This window comes from Pan paniscus, chromosome 3 (assembly GCF_029289425.2).
Source record: "Pan paniscus chromosome 3, NHGRI_mPanPan1-v2.0_pri, whole genome shotgun sequence".
NCBI classification, from domain to species: Eukaryota; Metazoa; Chordata; class Mammalia; order Primates; family Hominidae; genus Pan; species Pan paniscus.
Window position 1 is genome coordinate 2635189 of NC_073252.2, and position 17712 is coordinate 2652900.

A 17712-nucleotide genomic window follows, 5' to 3' on the forward strand; every position below is an offset into this window, starting at 1 on the left:
GAGGGGAGGGAGGGAGGGAAGGGAAGGAAAGGGAAAGAGGGAGGGAGGGAAGGAAAGGGAAGGGAGGGGAGGGTGGGGAGGGTGGGATGAAGGAAACGGAAAGAAAGGAAAGAAAGGAGAAAGAAAAGGCAGAAAAGAAAGAAAAAGAAAAGAGAATCCAAGAGGCAGACAAAAAACCATAGAGGAAACTATAAAACCATGTTCAGTGGGAAAAAAAATAAAACTGTTCGTAAGATTTGGGGTGATATTTATTTCCTTATTTGTTTTGTTTTTTAAAAAGATAGGGTCTTACTCTGTCACCCAGGCTGCAGTACAGTGGTACAGTCATAGGTCACTGCAGTCTCCACCTTCTGGGCTCAAGTGATTCTCCTGCTTCAGCCTCCAAAGTAGCTGGGACTACAGCCCACGTCACTGCACCTGGCTAATTTACTTTTACTTTTCATGAGATGGGGTCTTGCTATGTTGTCCAGGCTGGTCTTGAACTCCTGGCCTCAAGCAATACGCCTGCCTCAGCCCCCAAAGTGCTGGGAATACAAGCATAAGCCACCAGACCCAGCCTTTCCTTCTTATGTTTTCCAAAGTTTCTGCAATGAACAGGGACCACATCTATAATTAGCAAACAGGGAGTCAGTGTTACTTTTTGCAGAAGGCAGAGGCTGGAAATCCACTTCATGGTGTCCCTGGAAGGAACGGACAACCAGCCTGAGTGGACTTTCTGTCATCTAGACAAGTAACTTCCAAGGGTGACTTCGAGAGGACGGAAGGTTCTGGATCAAAGAGGTAAGGCTAGCTGAAGGGAAAATAAGCTTTTAAAAAATGTCAACTTCTCCAAAAGGATTCATTGACCACTGAGAAGGTCGGAAAGAAGCCAGTAAAATGAAAAGAGCTGAAGGGCGTAGGTTCCAGAACATTCACATCTGCAAGGCTGATTCACTGCTGTCTGTCGAGGACGATGTCCGGACTCCCAGGTGACAGCACCTGAGGAAACGCCCCAGAGAGGGGCTCCTCCTGGCTGGGACCCTCACGCCAGGACTCCAGTGGGCCAGGTGCCAACCCACCTCCTGCGTGCATCCGTCCCCTGGCTGGTGGCTGGGAAGCCCTGTCCTTCCTCCTGGAGGCTGTCTGCCTGGCCAGAAACACAGGCTCCAGGGGTCTCGGGGGAATCTCACAGGCTGGTTGGCCGCAGCTCCACGCATTTCCTTCATTTGCAGCACATGGAGACCCGACTCGCACGTGGGACTGGAAGCCGTGAATCAAGGCCATGCCCGCTGTTCCCTCTGAACCGTCCACGCCACAACCACAGGGGCTGCAGGGGCGTCTGCCGGGCAAGCGGGTCTCACGGCCAAACAGGCCCGGGCTCTTCCAGATGCTCTCAGCTGAGGCAAATACCACCCTCTCCGTCTCAGTCTCTCCCACTGCAGAATGGGAGGCGTAACCAAACACAGCCACACCTGTGCACGCGACCGGCCTCGCACAAATGTCACTTAACACCAGCCATGCTTCCTGACACGGGGCTGTTTGAATTTGGGTGAACTTTCTGTGTGTGTGAAGCTGGTCTCCTGTGTCTGTCTGTTTAAAAACCCCCACTGCGCTATCACCCCCATATTGGTGTGAGGTGACACCTGGGAGGACAGGCTATGTCTCTTGTTCCTTGGTGGGTCTCCGGTGCTTGGCCCAGCCACCCCGGAACATGCTTGAGACACAGATGAGTGGGGGAATGAATGATGCTCCCACGGTGCACACCGCCTGTGCCTTGGATGGGACAGCTGCCATGTGCTGCCGCCCGCTGACCTGATTTCCAGCTACCTCCGGGCACAGTGCTGGGCCCAGGCACTGACCTCAGGCACTGACCTAAATTGAACCGAACATGTACTGTCCTGATCACACTGTGATGTGCTTGCTTTCTCGGATCCTCAGCACTGCCAGAAACGCTTCCCTGGAAGATGACACCACCACCTGGGCTCCTTCCCTTTCCTCAGCTGAGCCTCAGCGTCTGTGCTGAGCTGCATAAGGCCTGGGAAGCTGAGGCCGCGTTAAGAGGCTGTGTCCATCATGGGGCACAGAGCTCACGCCAGGAAGGTGGGAGGAGCTTCTGGAGGGGGTGGGCGTCCACTGGCTGTCACCTGGACAACCCCCACCACCCCCAGCAGCAAAAGATGGGCAGGCCCCAAACCAAAAACTCCCCCCCTTATCCTGTCAAAGAATTTCTGATGGTTTCATGTCAAACTCGGAGAAAAACGATCCATTGCCAGTGAACTGGGTCTGAGCCCCTGAGGAAAGCATCCAGTAGTGGGGAAAAGGCGCTCTGCCTCACACGGCCGTGAAGCTCATGCTGCATCTCAAAAACGGCCTCGCCCAAAAGAAAGAGGAGAGGCTGTTCACGCGAGGCTGTTCATCGTGGCACGTCTGTGACAGGAAAAGCCTGGAAACAAGCCCAAGCCAGCACTTGGGCCCGAGTGCACGCCAGGCCAGCCTCGCATGAGGCCCTGCCCCGCGGTGAAGGGAAGCGGGACATCTCTAGCAAGCACTGGAGTGGCTCGGGCAGAAGGCCAGGAGAGCGAGGTGGGGGCGAGTGCCTGTAGCAGGAGGCCCTTCACCAAATACGGGGATGGGGGATACGCGGGTGTGTATCTGAACATCCACTCATGTGCCTTTGCTTACATTTTTGAAAATTGAAGGATATACTATAAAACATTCTTCAACCGTTCCCTTTAGGGGCAGGGGAGAAAAAGGTTCCTTCAGACAGACTTCTCTGGGTCTATCTTATTTACAGATTTGACTGGGAACCACACAAATATAAAGTTGAATCAGCTGTCAATGGCAAGCTCTACACACATAATGCTGAATGAGACCAATGAACCTGCTGTGAGGAAATGGTGTCCAGTGGCCTTAGAGACATCAGCTGACTGCTGACGAGTGGGGCATGCCCTAAGGACAAAACAAAGACAATGACCAGTGTAAGGAAGGACTTGGGAAACTGGAACCCACATCCACAGCTGCCTGGATGCCAACTGCAGCCACGTTGGAAAGTAGTCTGGCAGCTCCTCAAAATGCCACACACAGAGTGACCACATGATCCGCAATTCCGCTCACAGGGATCCACCCAGATGAGCTGAAGACCTGTGTCCACCCAAAAACTTGGACGAAAATTTTCATCACATCCAAAACCTAGAAACAACACATCCACCATCCACTGGTGAGTGAAGAAATGAAAGACGGTCTCCCCATGCAGTGAGCGTGATTCAGTCATAAAAAGGAACGGCGTGTCGCCGTGTGCCTCTACACGGTGGTCCTTACAGATGTTATGCTTGGTGGACGAAGCCGGACCCTGGAGGTCACACACCACAGATGTTTCTCGACTTAACCCATCGTATCCTAAGTCAGAAATGCATCTGACCCTCCTAGCCTTCAAAACGCGGAGGACGGTTCCTGCTGGGTTCACATCACTTTCACGCCCTCGTTAAGCCGAGCCATCGTAAGTCTGGAACCACCTGTACGTGAACGTGTTCACAGGAAATGTCCAGAAGAGGCAAACCCATCGATGGAAAGTGACTGAGGCTGCCAGGGCCTGATGGGGAGTGGGGAGGGACACCGGGAACCAGGCCCAGCCCACCCAGCCCGCAGCACAGGAAAGAGCTGCAGGGAGGCCCTGAGTCCTGAGTGGGCGGCGGAAAGGAAGAACGGCCTGACCGTCACGGGACCCTGGCCACTCCCACTCCTCCAGCGAGCTCACGACCTGGGAGGGCCAAGCACGGGAAGAAGGAGGCGTCTGCCCGCCACCAAGAACCCCCTTCCCCAGTGTGAGGACCCTCTCCTGGGCCTGCCTGCCATCCTTCAACGCAGCCCCTCACTCCTGCACCTGTGCCCCCCACCTTCCTCCCCATCTGCCACGCGGCTCCCACGGCTCCTGGGGGGGCTTTTCTGGTCTCCAGTTGAACCTCGTCCCCTCCCTGTCCTCCGTCTCTCTTCCAGTTAGCGAGGCCTATAGACACGGCCACAGCCAGAGTGGGAGCCCTGCAGGGCAGGGTCCTGGCAAGGGGGTCAATGGCCCTGACAACGCAGCCATGAGTGACCCTGGGCTGGGCCCAGCCCCTGCCTTTCCCTCCCTGTCTCCAGAGTGGGGGATGGGAGCCCATGAGAAGAGATAGGAGACCTCCCCATCTCCCCGCCGTGCAGGGAAAGGAGGAGAGAGTCCCGGGAGGGGCAGAGGCTCTGGGAACACCCCTGGGAATTTGCCCATGGGTGGTCTCAGCACCCCTCATGGCCCCAGTCTCTACGCCCACGGCCACGGGTCTGCGTCTCTTTCAGCCCGGTGTGAGCCAGGCGGCCACGGTGGTCAGCAAAGAGAAGTGGGCAGTGCACTCAGATGCGGCTCAGGGCAAGGGGCCAGGCACTGGCACAGCCCACTCCCACGGCCCCGCACAGGCACATGGCTCACACCAGGGGCGGGATGGGCCGGGGCTGCGGCAGGTGAGCTGAGGGCGTGGCACTGTGCCCGTGTCACCTGACAGGCACCTGGAACATCAGAAACAGGGAAGCGGGCCTGCTGGCGCACATTTTCTGGTGCATGACGCCCCACGGGGCAGGTGCCTCCGCAGCCAGCTCCTGCCCCTGCCCCTCCTCACACACAGACCCCACACTTGGCCAGGGCCCAGCACCTGTCGGTGGCCAAGATGGCTCAGGTAGAAACACTGCAATGCTTGGAGAATGCGCCAGCACCTGCCCCCCAGTGCAGAGAGGACAAACCCAGTCTCTGGGCCAGACTGGCTCTTACCTGGAGCCCGACAGGGCCTGAGGCGCCTCATGAGCCGAGGGGCTCCCAGCATGCAGCTCTCTGGCCTCTGGCTCCTGCTGACCTGCAACCCCAGCCTCTCCTTGCAGCCCACTCGCTGTGTCCACCTGGGAACCTGAGGTGTGAGGCAGGCACTTGTCGGAAGTGGGGGCTTTGGGCTCCCGCCCGTTGGAGGCATCTTCTGAGGGTGGGGGTGCCTCCTCCTGTCTCTCAGGGGCCCTGTCGCTGGCCTTGGCTAAGCCGGCAGCGTACGAGGCACCAATGACGCCTCCCGGGCTGCACTTCTCCCGCAGACGCTCCACCACGTCCTCCCTGCTGTCCCCGCAGCTCCCACAGCACACGCAGGAATGCAGAAGGCAGTTGGTGGCTGCAGTGCTAAGCTTGTGGGGGCCGCCATCCATCCCCTCGGCCACGGGCTCCGAGGCGGCCTCCTGGGTGGCGACCGCAGAGTCCAGGGAAGTGGGCGATTTGGGGTTGAAGATGACCGTGGCTGAGAGCTTCATGCCCCCTGTCCGGTGGGCGATCATCTCAGCCGTCTCTGCGTCATCCGCACCCACCTCCCAGCCGTCCAGGTGCAGCCGCGAGTCCAGGCAGCTGCAGGAGCTGGTGCCCGCGAGGCTGGCCCCGTCTGTGCCCTCGGCCTCGAGGTTGTTGTTGCTCAAGTCCTCCTCCTTTTCCGAGGCGGGCACGCTGATCCCCGCCGCTCCGCCTGGCCCACCCTGCCCTTTCTCCTGGGGGTCGGCCCAGGTGCTGCCTGCCCACCCAAATGGGCCACCTGGGGACTCGGGCCTGGCCAGGGCTTCTGCCGTCCCCTCCACGTCATCCATGAAGAACACACGCTCCTCCTCGTCACTGCCTGACCGCAGGCGCGGTCTACCTGGAGAGGCCTCCCCGCCTGGGCTGCCCTCCGCTCCTGGCCTGTGAGCTGGGGACTGGCAGGCACTGGGCGGTGAAAGCAAAGAGGACATCTCGTCCCCCGCCCTGTGGACCATGCGGCTGAGCTGCTCCAGCTCCTGGTCGTCGTACTGCATGGAGCAGGCCAGCTCTGCATCCGGGTCTTTGGCCTTAGCTGAGAGTGGCCCCTCAGGGGGGAGAGGGGCAGAGAGGGCAGGCGCCAGGGCAGCGGGTCCCTGCACGTCTGCGCGGATGGGGAACTCCACGTCTTGGGAAATGCAGAGGTTCCGTTCCAGCGTGTGCAGCTCCTCCTCCGTCAGCGTCTGCAGCAAATCCCTACGAATCAAGACAAAACCCAAGGGTGAGGGTCCCAAAAGCCACACCAGCCTCCTTGGCCAGGAGTGGACGCAGCACCCTGGAGTCTGCACCAGCAGAACAACAGCCAGGCACTGAATGCTTGCAACTGAATTCTCAGGGCACCAGCACGTCTCCTCCACCACGGAACAAGGCTCCGGTCTCGCCGGCCAGGACAACGGTGTTCAAGGTGGCCGGCTGGGATTCTAGTACAGTTTCTTTTTTAAAACAAGATTCTGGAAACTTTTGCTGAAAAGAAGAAAACCCTAATTGTTAGGCATGTGTTAGCTGCATGAATAAAAACTCTAAGGAGTGAAAAAATACATGCTGGTTTACACATAAACCTTCATCCTTTCATTCCACAAATACCATTGGACACTGGCTATGCAGCAGGAGCTGGGCACCAGGACACGAGGAAGAAGGCAGGCATGCTCCTGCCCATGTGGACTTAGCCTGCAGTTGGGTGAGGCAGATGATAAACAAGCATTTATACAAACAATGACTGAACTACAATAATGACAGCTGCAACCAAAGACAATGCAAGCCATGAAGGAGGGTGCAGCAGGGCACCTGGCTGAGGCCGGGAAGGCTTCCTGGAGGAAGAGGCATTGAGGCTGAGACCCAAAGGGGCAGTTAATTCAGTGATGCTGAGCAGGAAGCTCCTGGAGCAGGCTCCTACAGGCCGACTGTGGGCTGCTCTCTGCTGCGAGAAGCTCCGGCTGTGTCTGTGGTCTGAGTCCCACATGGGACATTCCAGCACAGCCGTGGCTATTGTGAGGAAGTGCGCTTTGCAGAGCTGGGCAGAACTTTCATAAGCCGAATCCACCCATGTGAATAGCACCCAGATTTAGAAGTGAAACCCCAACCAGGCCCCCGGCACCCTGGCTCTCACATGACACCATCCTGACTCCATAGGCCGAGGCACGCACCTGCTCTGCTTCTCTGAGGAAATGGGAATTCTCAGTCTACACTCTCTTGTGGCAGGATTTGTTTGCTGATGTTATATTTGTGTAGAATCTCCAGATAAAATATAGGACACCCAGTTAAATTTCAATTTCAGATAAACAACAAATAAGTACTTTTAAAATGTCATTAGAAATAGTTGTAAGTGTACTCCAAATGCTGCCCATTTGGGACATACACTAAAAAGAGTTTCTTGTTTATCTGAAATTCTAACTGAGCTGGGCTTTCTGCTGTTGTATTGCTAAATCTGGCAATGCTATTTCGTAAGATTCACCCATCATAAAGCACGTTGCCATAGGTCATTCATTCTTGTGGCTGCACCGTCTTCCATGGGGTAAATATACGTAGTTCCTTTATCTGTTACACCCGACAGGTTTTGGCTGCTGTGACCCAGCATCTTCGTGTATCTCTCTTGAAGAACATACGAGGGCATTTCTGCTGAATGCACACATGGGGTGGGACTGCTGAGCATGACAGAGGGGAGCAGCCGGGATCCAGGCACACCTGCCCACAGCTTGGCTGACAGCATGGCTTGCCCCAGGCCCTCGAGAGCACTACTGTCTTTAACTGAATCCTTCCTGGTGAGTGAGTAATAGTATCTTATCTTATTATGGCTTTCCATTGTTTTAGCCTGATGACCAATGAAGTCGGTCACAGTTTATCTACTTATCAGCCCTTAGATTTTCTCTATGTAAAGTTCCTGTTCAAGCTTTTTGCCCATTGTTAATTGGGTTGTCTGCCTTTTTCTTATTGATTGAGTTCTTTATATATTTTGGATTTGAGTTCTTTATTAGATATATTCTCCAACTCTTTGGCTTGCCTTTTCATTCTCTTAATGGTGCTTTTGAGGAAGTTTTAAATTTTAATAAAGTCCAATTATAACATTTTTTCTTTATGATTAGTGCTTTGTGTCCTGTTTAAGAAATCTCTTCCCACTCCATGGTCACAAAGATGTTCTCCTTGATATTTTCCTCTAAAAGCTTTTTATTATTTTTTAAGTCACGGTCTTGCTCTGTGGCCCAAATCTGGGATGATCATGGCCCACTGGAGACTCAAACTCCTCAGCTCAAATTATCCTTCTGCCTCAGCCTCCTGAGCAGCTGGTACTACAGGTGCAGACCACCGTATCTGGCTAATTATTTTTAATTAAAAAAATTTTTTTTAGGGACAGGGTCTCACTATGTTGCCCAGGCTGGTCTTGAACTCCTGGCCTCAAGTGATCCTCCCGCCTTGGCCTCCCAAAGTGCTGGGATTACGGCATGAGCCACCATGCCTGGATTTTATTGTTTTACTTTTTGTATTTATATCTACACTCTGTCTGGAGTTGATTTTTGTGTACAGTAGTGGTAAGAACCCAGACACTAATAGATAACCATATGAGACATTTTTCCTCATGTGGTCTTCTATTGACTCAGCCCATTTATTGGAAACAAAAACAACCATTCCCGCTGTTCTGTAATGTCACGTTGCCTTAAATCAGAGACCTATATATGCACTGGTCTGTTCTAGACTTTCTGTTCTATTGAATGGGTCTCAAGTCCATCCTTGTACCATATCTGTCAGGATTACTATAGCTTTACAATAGAAGATGTCTCCAATTTTCTTCTTCTTCTTCTTCTTCTTCTTCTTCTTCTTCTTCTTCTTCTTCTTCTTCTTCTTTTTTAAGAAATGGGGTCTTGTTCTGTCACCCAGGCTGGAGTTCAGTGATGTAAACACAGCTCACCGTAGCCTCGACCTCCTGGGCTCAAGAGCTCCTCCCACCTCAGCCTCCCAAAGTGTTGGGATTATAGGCATGAGCCACTGTGCCTGGCCTTTGTTCTTTTTTTATGAAGTACACACAGCAGAAAAGCATACATATATTCACCTGGAGACACACACAGGGGTAGTCACAGCAGCACTATTTGTGGAAACTACCCAAAGCCCACTGAGAGTAGAACAGACAACGTTCTGCTGCTGCTTGGCTATTCCAGGCCCCTTGCATCTCCACATGCATTTTAGTATTAGTTTATCAATTTCTACAAGGAAGGAAGGAAGGAAGGGAGGGAGGGAGGGAGGGGAGGGGAGGGGGAGGAGAGAATGCAGAAAGAAAGAGAAAGGAAAGAAGGAAAGCAAGAAAGGAAGGAAGGAGAGACAGAAAGAGAAAGAAAGAAAGAAAGAAAGAAAGAAACAAAGAAAGAAACAAAGAAAGAAAGAAGAGAAAAGAAGAAAGAAAAAAAGAAAAGAAAGGAAGGAAGGAAAGAAAAGAGAGAAAGAGGGAGGGAGGAAGGAAGGAAGCTAGCTAGCTTCTGGGATTTCGATTGAGACTGCATTGAACTCATAGATTAATTTGAGAACAACTGATATCTTCATAACATCAGGGGTTCCTCTCTCTGAATGGAATTGCTGTCCAGGGCTTTAAAAATTTATGGTAATAACATTTTATAACTTTCAATGGAGGTCTTGGACATCGTTAATTTGATTTATGCTTACGTATTTGATATTTACTGGCACTACCATAGGTGGTATTTGCTATGGTTTGGGGGTGGTTTGTCCCCATCAAAACTCAGGTTGAAATTTAGTTCCCAATGTGGTGGTGTTTAGAGGTGGTGTCTTTAAGAGGTGATTAGGTCATTAAGGAGATTAATGCATTTCTCATGAGACCAAATTAGTTACCACAAGAGTGGGTTGTCATGAAGTGAGGCTGCCTCTTGTGTTTGGCCTCTTTGCACACGCCCCCTTCCCCTCCTGCTTCTCTGCCACGTTATGACAGAGCACGAGGTCCGCACAAGAAGTTAACCAGATGCAGCCACTTGATCTTGGACCTCCCAACCTCCAGAATCATGAGCTAAACGAACCTCCTTGCTTTATAAATTACTGAGTCTTAGGTATTCTGTGATAGCAACACAAAATTGACTAAGACAGTATTTTGATTTCATTTCGCATTTATTTATTGCTGGCATACAGAAAGACCACTTATTTTTGTATATTGATCTTTCACCTAGTGACCTTGCTAAATCTACTTATTATTTCTAATAGTTTGAAGATGCTCCTGAGTTTCCTAGGTACTTGATCACGTTATCTACATAAAATGGCAGTTTTAGTCCTTCATTTCCAATGCTGTGTAACTTCCTAATTTTCCTTTTATTTTTGCCTTATTGCACTTGCTGGGCCAGAAAACAATGTTAAATGGAGATAGAGAATAGTAGACATCTTCTTCCCAATCTCAGGGATGTGTGCTGCAGCACACACACAACAGACAACACACACACAGAGATACGCACGGACGAAATCTGTTTCTATATCTATCTGTGACCAGGTTAAGGAAATTCCCTCCTATTCCTAGTTTGCTAAGAGATGCTTTTCTTGTTCTGTTTTGTTTATTGCTAAGAGATGTTTTCACCATAAAATTGGTGTGAAATTTTTTTCAAATGCTTTTCTTGAATCTTTCAAAATTATATGATTTTTCTTCCAATTTTTAAAATTAATGTGGCAAAACATCAATTTGATTTTCAAATGTTAAGCCAATCTTGCATATCTGGAATACATTTCTTTTTTTTTTAATTTTGAGATAATGTCTTGCGCTGTCACCCAGGCTGGAGTGCAGTGGCCTGATCACAGCTCACTGCAGCCTCTGCCTCCCTGGCTCAAGCAGTCATCCCATCTCAGCCTCCCAAGTAGCTGTCAGTACAGATGTGTACCACCATGCTCGACTAATTTGTAAATTTTTTGTAGAGATCAGTTCTTACTATATTGCCCAGGTTGGTCCCAAACTCCTGGGCTCAAGCGATCCTCCTGCCTCAGCCTTCCAAAGTCCTGGGATTACAAGTGTGAGCCATTGTGCCCAGATATATTTCTCTTGGTCATGATATATCTTATTTATATATGGTTGGGTTTCATTTGTCTGTATCTTTTTAAGGGTATTTGCATCTATGTTCATGAGAGATTGGTGTAGTTTTTGTTTCTTGTAATATCTTGGTCAGGTTTAAATGTCTAGATTATACTCTTATTGAAAAAAAAAAGAGTTAGGGCTGGGTATGGTGGCTCATGCCTGTAATCACAGCATTTTGGGAGGCCAAGGCAGTCGGATTGCTTGAGCCCAGGAGTTTGAGACCAGCTGGGGCAACACAGTAAAACCCTGTCTCTATAAAAAATACAAAAATTAGCTGGGCATGGTGGTGCATGCCTGTGGTCTCAGCTACTCAGGAGGCTGAGGTGGGAGGATCACTTGAGCCTGGGAGGCAGAGATTGCAGTGAGTCTAGATTGTGCCACCACACTCCAGCCTGCGTGACAAAGTGAGAGTTTGTTCAATAATTATAAAAAAAAGTTAGAAAATGTCTTTTTTTTCTATTCCCTGTAAGAATTTATATAAGATTTGTGTTATTTCTTCTTTAAATGTTTAGAAGAATACATAAGGAAAGCCATCTGTGTCTGATGTTTTCTCTGTGGGAAGGTTTTAAAATAATGAATTCAACTTCTTTAATAGATATTGGATTAAAAGGTTTTCTATTTCTTCTTCTGTTAGCTTTGATTAATTGCTTTTTTGAGGAATTTGTCCAATGCAAATTGTCAAATTTAGTGATATAAAGTTGTTTATAATATCCTCTTATATCATTTTAATATCTGTAAGGTCTGTGGTGATGTCTCCTTTCCATCTATATTATTAGTAATTTATGTTTTATCTTTTTTCTCTTGAACTAGTCCAGCTAGGAATTTATCAATTTTATTAATCTTTTAAAATAACTAACTTTTGGGGCCTGGCATGATGGCTCACACTTATAATCCCAGCACTTTGGGAGGCCAAGGTGGGCAGATCACAAGGTCAGGAGTTCGAGACCAGCCTGGACAACACAGTGAAACCCTGTCTTTACTAAAAGTACAGAAAAATTAGCTGGGTGTGGTGGCAGGCGTCTGTAATTCCAGCTACTTGGGAGGCTGAGGCAGAAGAATTGTTTAAACCTGGGAGGCAGAGGCTGCAGTGAGCCGAGATCGCACCACTGTACTCCAGCCTGGGTGACAGAGCTAGACTCTGCCTCAAACAAACAAAAAACCTAACTTTTGGGTTTGTCTTTCCCCTACTATACATTTGTTTTGCATTTCATTGACATCTGTTCTTATTTTTATTATTTCTTTTCTCCTGCTTTCTTGAGGTATGATAAACTTATTATTTCCTAGCTTCTTTAGACAAAATTTTATATAATTGAATTTCATCCTTTATTCTGCTCTAATTTATAGCATTTAGTGCTATAAATTTCCTTCAAAACACTGCTTAGGCCTCATCTTAATTTTCCTTTTTTTTTTTTTAGAGATGAGGTCTTACTCTGTTGCTCAGACTGGAATACAGTGACAGGATCATAGCTCACTGCACCCTCAAACTCCTGGGTTTAAGCAATCCTCCTACCTCAGCCTCCCAAGTAGCTGGGACTATAGGCGTGTGCCACGATGCCCAACTAAGTTTTTTATTGTTGTTTTAATATGTTAAAGAAAATTAAAGGGGGCAAATTAGATAAGAGGATGAAGAATTTAAACAGATAATTGGAATCTATACAAAAAGAAACAGCCAAGTGTGGTGGCTCACACCTGTAGTCCTAGCTACTCAGGAGGCTGAGGTGGGAGAATCGCCTCACCCAGGCTGGTCTCGAACTCCTGGGCTCAAGTGATCCTCCCACCTCAGCCTCCCAAAATGCTGAGATTACAGGAATGAGCCATTGGGCCTGGCCACATGGATATATCATATCTCTATTATCATGTAGTTAAAACTATTTTTAAATTTTGGCCAGGCACAGTGGCTCATGCCCAACAGTTTGGAAGGCCAAGGCAGGCAGATGGCTTGAGCACAGGAGTTCAAAACCAGCCTGGGCAACATAGTGTGATCCCATCTATATTACAAAAGAAAAAAAAAGAAAAATTTCCATTGACTTCTGCAATGAACAAGGAATTATTTAGAAGTGTTTTGGGGCCGGGCGCGGTGGCTCACGCCTGTAATCCCAGCACTTTGGGAGGCCAAGGCGGGCAGATCACTTGAGACCAGGAGTTCGAGACCAGCCTGGCCAACATGGTGAAACCCCGTTTCTACTAAAGATACAAAAATTAGCCAGGCATGGAGGCACATGCCTATGGTTCTAGCTACTCAGGAGGCTGAGGCACGAGAATCGCTTGAACTCAGGAAGCGGAGGTTGCAGTGAGCCAAGATCACGCGAACTGCACTCCAGCCTGGGTGATAGAGTAAGACTCTGTCTCAAATAAATAAATAAATAGAAGTGTTTTGCCTAATTTATCATGTAATTGGGGATTTTTCCAGGTTTTTCCAGGTTTTTGTTTTTTTTTTTGATACCTGGCTCACTAAAGTCAGAGTACATACTATGAATACTTTCTGTCTTTGAGGTTCACTGTGGGTTTCGTTACGGTCTGTCATATAATCAATTCTGATAAATGGTCCACATGCTTTTTTTTAAATTTATTTATTTATTTATTTATTTATTTAGATAGGGTCTGGCTGTGTGGTGCAGGCTGGAGTGCAGTGGGATGACCTTAGCTCATTGCAACTTCTGCCTCCTGGGCTCAAGCCATCCTCCTACCTCAGCCTCCCAAGTAGCTGGGACCACAGGTATGTGCCACCACACCCATTTTTTTACATTTTTTGTAGAGACAGTGTTTCGTCATGTTGCCCGGGCTGGTCTCAAACTCCTGGGCTCAAACAATCCATCCACCTGGGCCTCCCAAAGTGCTGGGACTACAGGTATGAACCACTGCACTCAGCCTCCACATACTTTTAAGAAGAACATAAGGGTGGGCCCGGTGCCTCATGTGTGTAATCCCAGAACTTTGGGAGGCCGAGGTGGGTGGATCATTTGAGATCAGGAGTTCAGGACCAGCCTGGCCAAAATGGTGAAACCCAGTCTGTACTGAAAATACAAAAATTAGCCAGGCAGTAGTGGCACGTGCCTGTAATCAGGAGAATTGCTTGAGCCTGGGTTGCAATTCAGAGGTTGCAACAATGAGCCGAGATCGCACCACTGCACTCCAGCCTGGGCGACAGAGTGAGACTCTGTCTCAAAAAAAAAAAAAAAAAAAAAGAACGTGAATTCTGGCAGTTGTTGGATGTAACTTACACATGTAAGTCAGGTCAAGTTTATTAGTTTTGTTATTGAGATTTCTTACATTCTGAAGGGTTTTCCTGTTAGTTCCATCAGTTATAGAGAGGTAAATTAAAGTATCCTGCTGGTTTTGGATTTGTCTATTCCACCTTATATTTCTGTTATTTGCTTTACATAAGTTTTACAGCTATGTTATTCAGCCCATATATACAGATTTGGGATTGTGACATCTTCCTACTGAATTGCCTATTTATCAGCATGAAATATTTCTCTTTATCTGTAGTAATCTTTCTTGCCTTAAAGTTTACTTTGATAAATATAACTGCAACAACTTTCTTTGGGTGGTGTCTGCATGGTTTATGTTGTCTATTTACTCTCAACCTTGTTCACGTACTTGTGTCAGGACTGGGTCTCTCGTCAGCCAAGTATAGCTGTTGTTGCTGCTGTTTCAACCCAGACTGGTAATCTTGGTTTTACACTTAGAATATTTAGTCCATTTGTATTTAATGTAATCACTGATGTGGTTGGGTTTGTATCTTTCATCTTACTATTTTTTTCTATTTGGTCCATTTGTTGTATCTTCTCTTTCTCTGTTCTTACCTTATTTTGGATGTTTTTCCTTCTATGAATTTGCTAGTTATTCATCTTTATTATTTTAGTGTTATCCTAATATTGTAATAGTGATCCTTGACTGATCACATTCTAATATAAATAATTTATTCAATCACATTTCCAGTACAACTTTAAAATTCCATTTACCCCTTTCTGTCTTTTCTGCTACTTGTATATCATGAATTTTAGTACTATGTATAATTTAAACTCCACAGACACTACAATTATTTTGTACAGTTAATATTCACTTATATTAACCCACATCATGTTCTTCAGTCTCTCTTGCATTACTTTTTTTAAGACAGGGCCTCACTGTCATCCAAGCTGGAGTGCAGTGGCACAATCATAGCTCACTGCAACCTCAAACTCCTGGGCTCAAATGATCCTCCCACCTTAGCCTCCTGAGTAAGATGGAACTACAGGCATGCCACCATGCCCAGCTAATTTTTTTTTTTTTTAGTAGAGAGCCTCACTATGTTGTCCAGGCTGGTCTCAAACTCCTGAGGTCAAGGAATCCTCCTGCCTTGGCCTCCCAAAGTGCTGGGATTACAGGCAGGAGCCACCGCACCTGGCCTCTCTAGCATTTCTACACTTCCATCTGATACAATTTTTTTTTCTGAAGAACTCCAATTAATTGTTTTATGTGCAGGTTGCTGATAACAAATTCCTTCAGTTCTATGTTTTGGAATAATTCATGAAGGCAAAATATCACCTTCATTTTTGAAGGATATTATTGCTGGTTATGAAATTCTGGTTGTCAGCTATTTTCCTTCAGCAGTTTTTTTTTGTTTTGTTTTCTTTTTGAAACAGAGTCTCACTCTGTTGCCCAGGCTAGAAAGCAGTGGCGTGATCTCTGCTCACTGCAACTTCCGCCTCCCAGGTTCAAGTGATTCTCGTGTCTCAGCTGGGATTACAGGCGCCCGCCACCACGCCTGGCTGATTTTTGAATTTTTAGCAGAGACGAGGTTTCACCATGTCGGCCAGGCTGGTCTCCAACTCCTGGCTCAAGTGATCCTCCCGCTTCACCCTCCCAAAGTGCTGGGATCACAGGCGGGAGCCACCGTGCCCAACCTCCTTCGGCAGTTTAAATATACGTTATTTCACTGCTTGTCGGCTTCCATTGTTTCTGTTCATTTGTTGAGAAGACAGCTATCCATCTTATGTTCGTTTCAAACTAGTATGTCCTTTTTCTCTTGCTGCTTGTCAAATTTTTTGTCTTTGTTTTTGGCAATTTCACTATGATATACCCAGGTATGCTGGTTGGTTTTTTGTTTGTAGTTTTCTTGCTGAATCTGTGGCTAGAGATTTTTCTCTTTTGGAATTTGGGGAAATGTTTAGCCATTACTTCTTTGAATATTACTTCTGCCCCTTCTCTCTTTTCTCTCTTTCTGGGATTCCAATTATGTATTTTAGGCCTTTTGAGTTTGTTACACGTGTCTCTTATGCTCTATTCTGGTTTTCTGTTGTTGTTTCTTGTTGTTTTTCCCCTCTTTTTTCCTGCCCGAGCTTCAGTTTGGGTCTCTTCTATTAAGCTATCCTCAAGCTGACTACTTCTGTGTTCTGCTGGGTCCGATCTGCTATTAAACCCATCTACTGCGTCCTTATTGTCAAATTGTGAATTTTCTTAGCTTTAGAATGTCATTTTTTTCTTCCTTCCTTCCTTTCCTTTTTTTCCTTCCCCTTTCTTTCTTTCTTTAGAGATGGAGTCTTGCTATGTTGTCCTGGCTGGAGTGCAGTGGCTATCACACTGCACTGTAATGGTGCAATCCCACTACTGATCAGCACGGGAGTTTTGACCTCCTCCATTTCTGACCTGGGCAGGTTCACCACTCCTTAAGCAACCTGGTGGTTCCCTGCTACAGGAGGTCACCATATTGATGCCAAAGTTTAGTGCAGACACCTGATCAGCATAGCACACTAGGATTTAGAACTCCTGGGCTCAAGTGACCCTCCGGCCTCAGGCTCCTGAGCAGCTGGGACTACAGGTGCATGCCACCACACTTGGTTGTGTCTCTCTGTATAGATTCCAATTCTCTGTTAAATTCTCTATCCTCTTCTCTAATTTGCCCCCTTCTATTTTCTTTAACATATCGATCAGCACTGTGTTCACTTTCTTGGGAGTAGTTATCTGGATCATCAGAACTCTGCATCCACTTTCTGGCTCTTCTCTCAACTATCAGATATATTTTCTTGTCTCTCTTTTTTTTTTGAGATGGAGTCTCGCTCTGTAGCCCAGGCTGGAGTGCAGTGGTGCAATCTCGGCTCACTGCAACCTCTGCCTCCCAGGTTTAGGCAATTCTCCTGCCTCAGCCTCCCAAATAGCTGGGACTACAGGTGCGCACCACCATGCCTGGCTGATTTTTTATATTTTAGTAGAGATGGGGTTTCACTGTGTTAGCCAGGATGGTCTCGATCTCCTGACCTTGTGATCCGCCCACCTTGGCCTCCTAAAGTGCTGGGATTACAGTATTTTCTTGTCTCTTTAACTTTTTTTTTTTTTTTTTTTGAGACAGAGTCTCACTCTGTCACCCAGGCTGGAGTACAGTGGCACGATCTTGGTTCACTGCAACCTCCACCTCCTGGGTTCAAGCGATTCTCTGGTCTCAGCCTCCCGAGTAGCTGGGATTACAGGAATGCACCACCATGTCTGGCTAATTTTTGTATTCTTGTAGAGATGGGGTTTTGCCATGTTGGCTGGGCTGGTCTCAAACTCCTGACCTCAGGTGATCCGCTCGCCTTGGCCTCCCAAAGTGCTGGGATTACAGGAGTGAGCCACTGTGCCCGGCCAACATTTTAAGCAATTTTGGATTATATGACAGACATTGGATATAAAAGAATCATAAAGGTTACAGATGACGCCTTTTCCACCAGAGGGGACTACCCCTTTCTCTGTTAGGGTGACCGCATGAGGTCCATTGTTGCATTCCCTTCGGACACGGAGTAGGTTGAGGTTTGGCTGCAGCTTAGGTCTGGTTACTGCAGTTCTGAGCCTGCTGGGCTGTCTGCCTTCTCAAACTCCACAG

General features: G+C 47.9%; 1 protein-coding gene across 7 annotated transcripts in view; it reads right to left on the reverse strand.

Annotated features, from left to right (window-relative positions):
* The window catches only part of ZFYVE28 (zinc finger FYVE-type containing 28), a 152535-nt gene that overhangs the window by 31796 nt on the left and 103027 nt on the right, over positions 1–17712 (reverse strand). For all 7 annotated transcript variants that reach the window (XM_057302019.2, XM_003812941.5, XM_008965486.5 and 4 more), the window contains one exon: positions 4775–6022. In XM_057302019.2, coding sequence (XP_057158002.1) covers positions 4775–6022 — 1248 coding nt within the window. The remainder of the gene's footprint in view (positions 1–4774; positions 6023–17712) is intronic.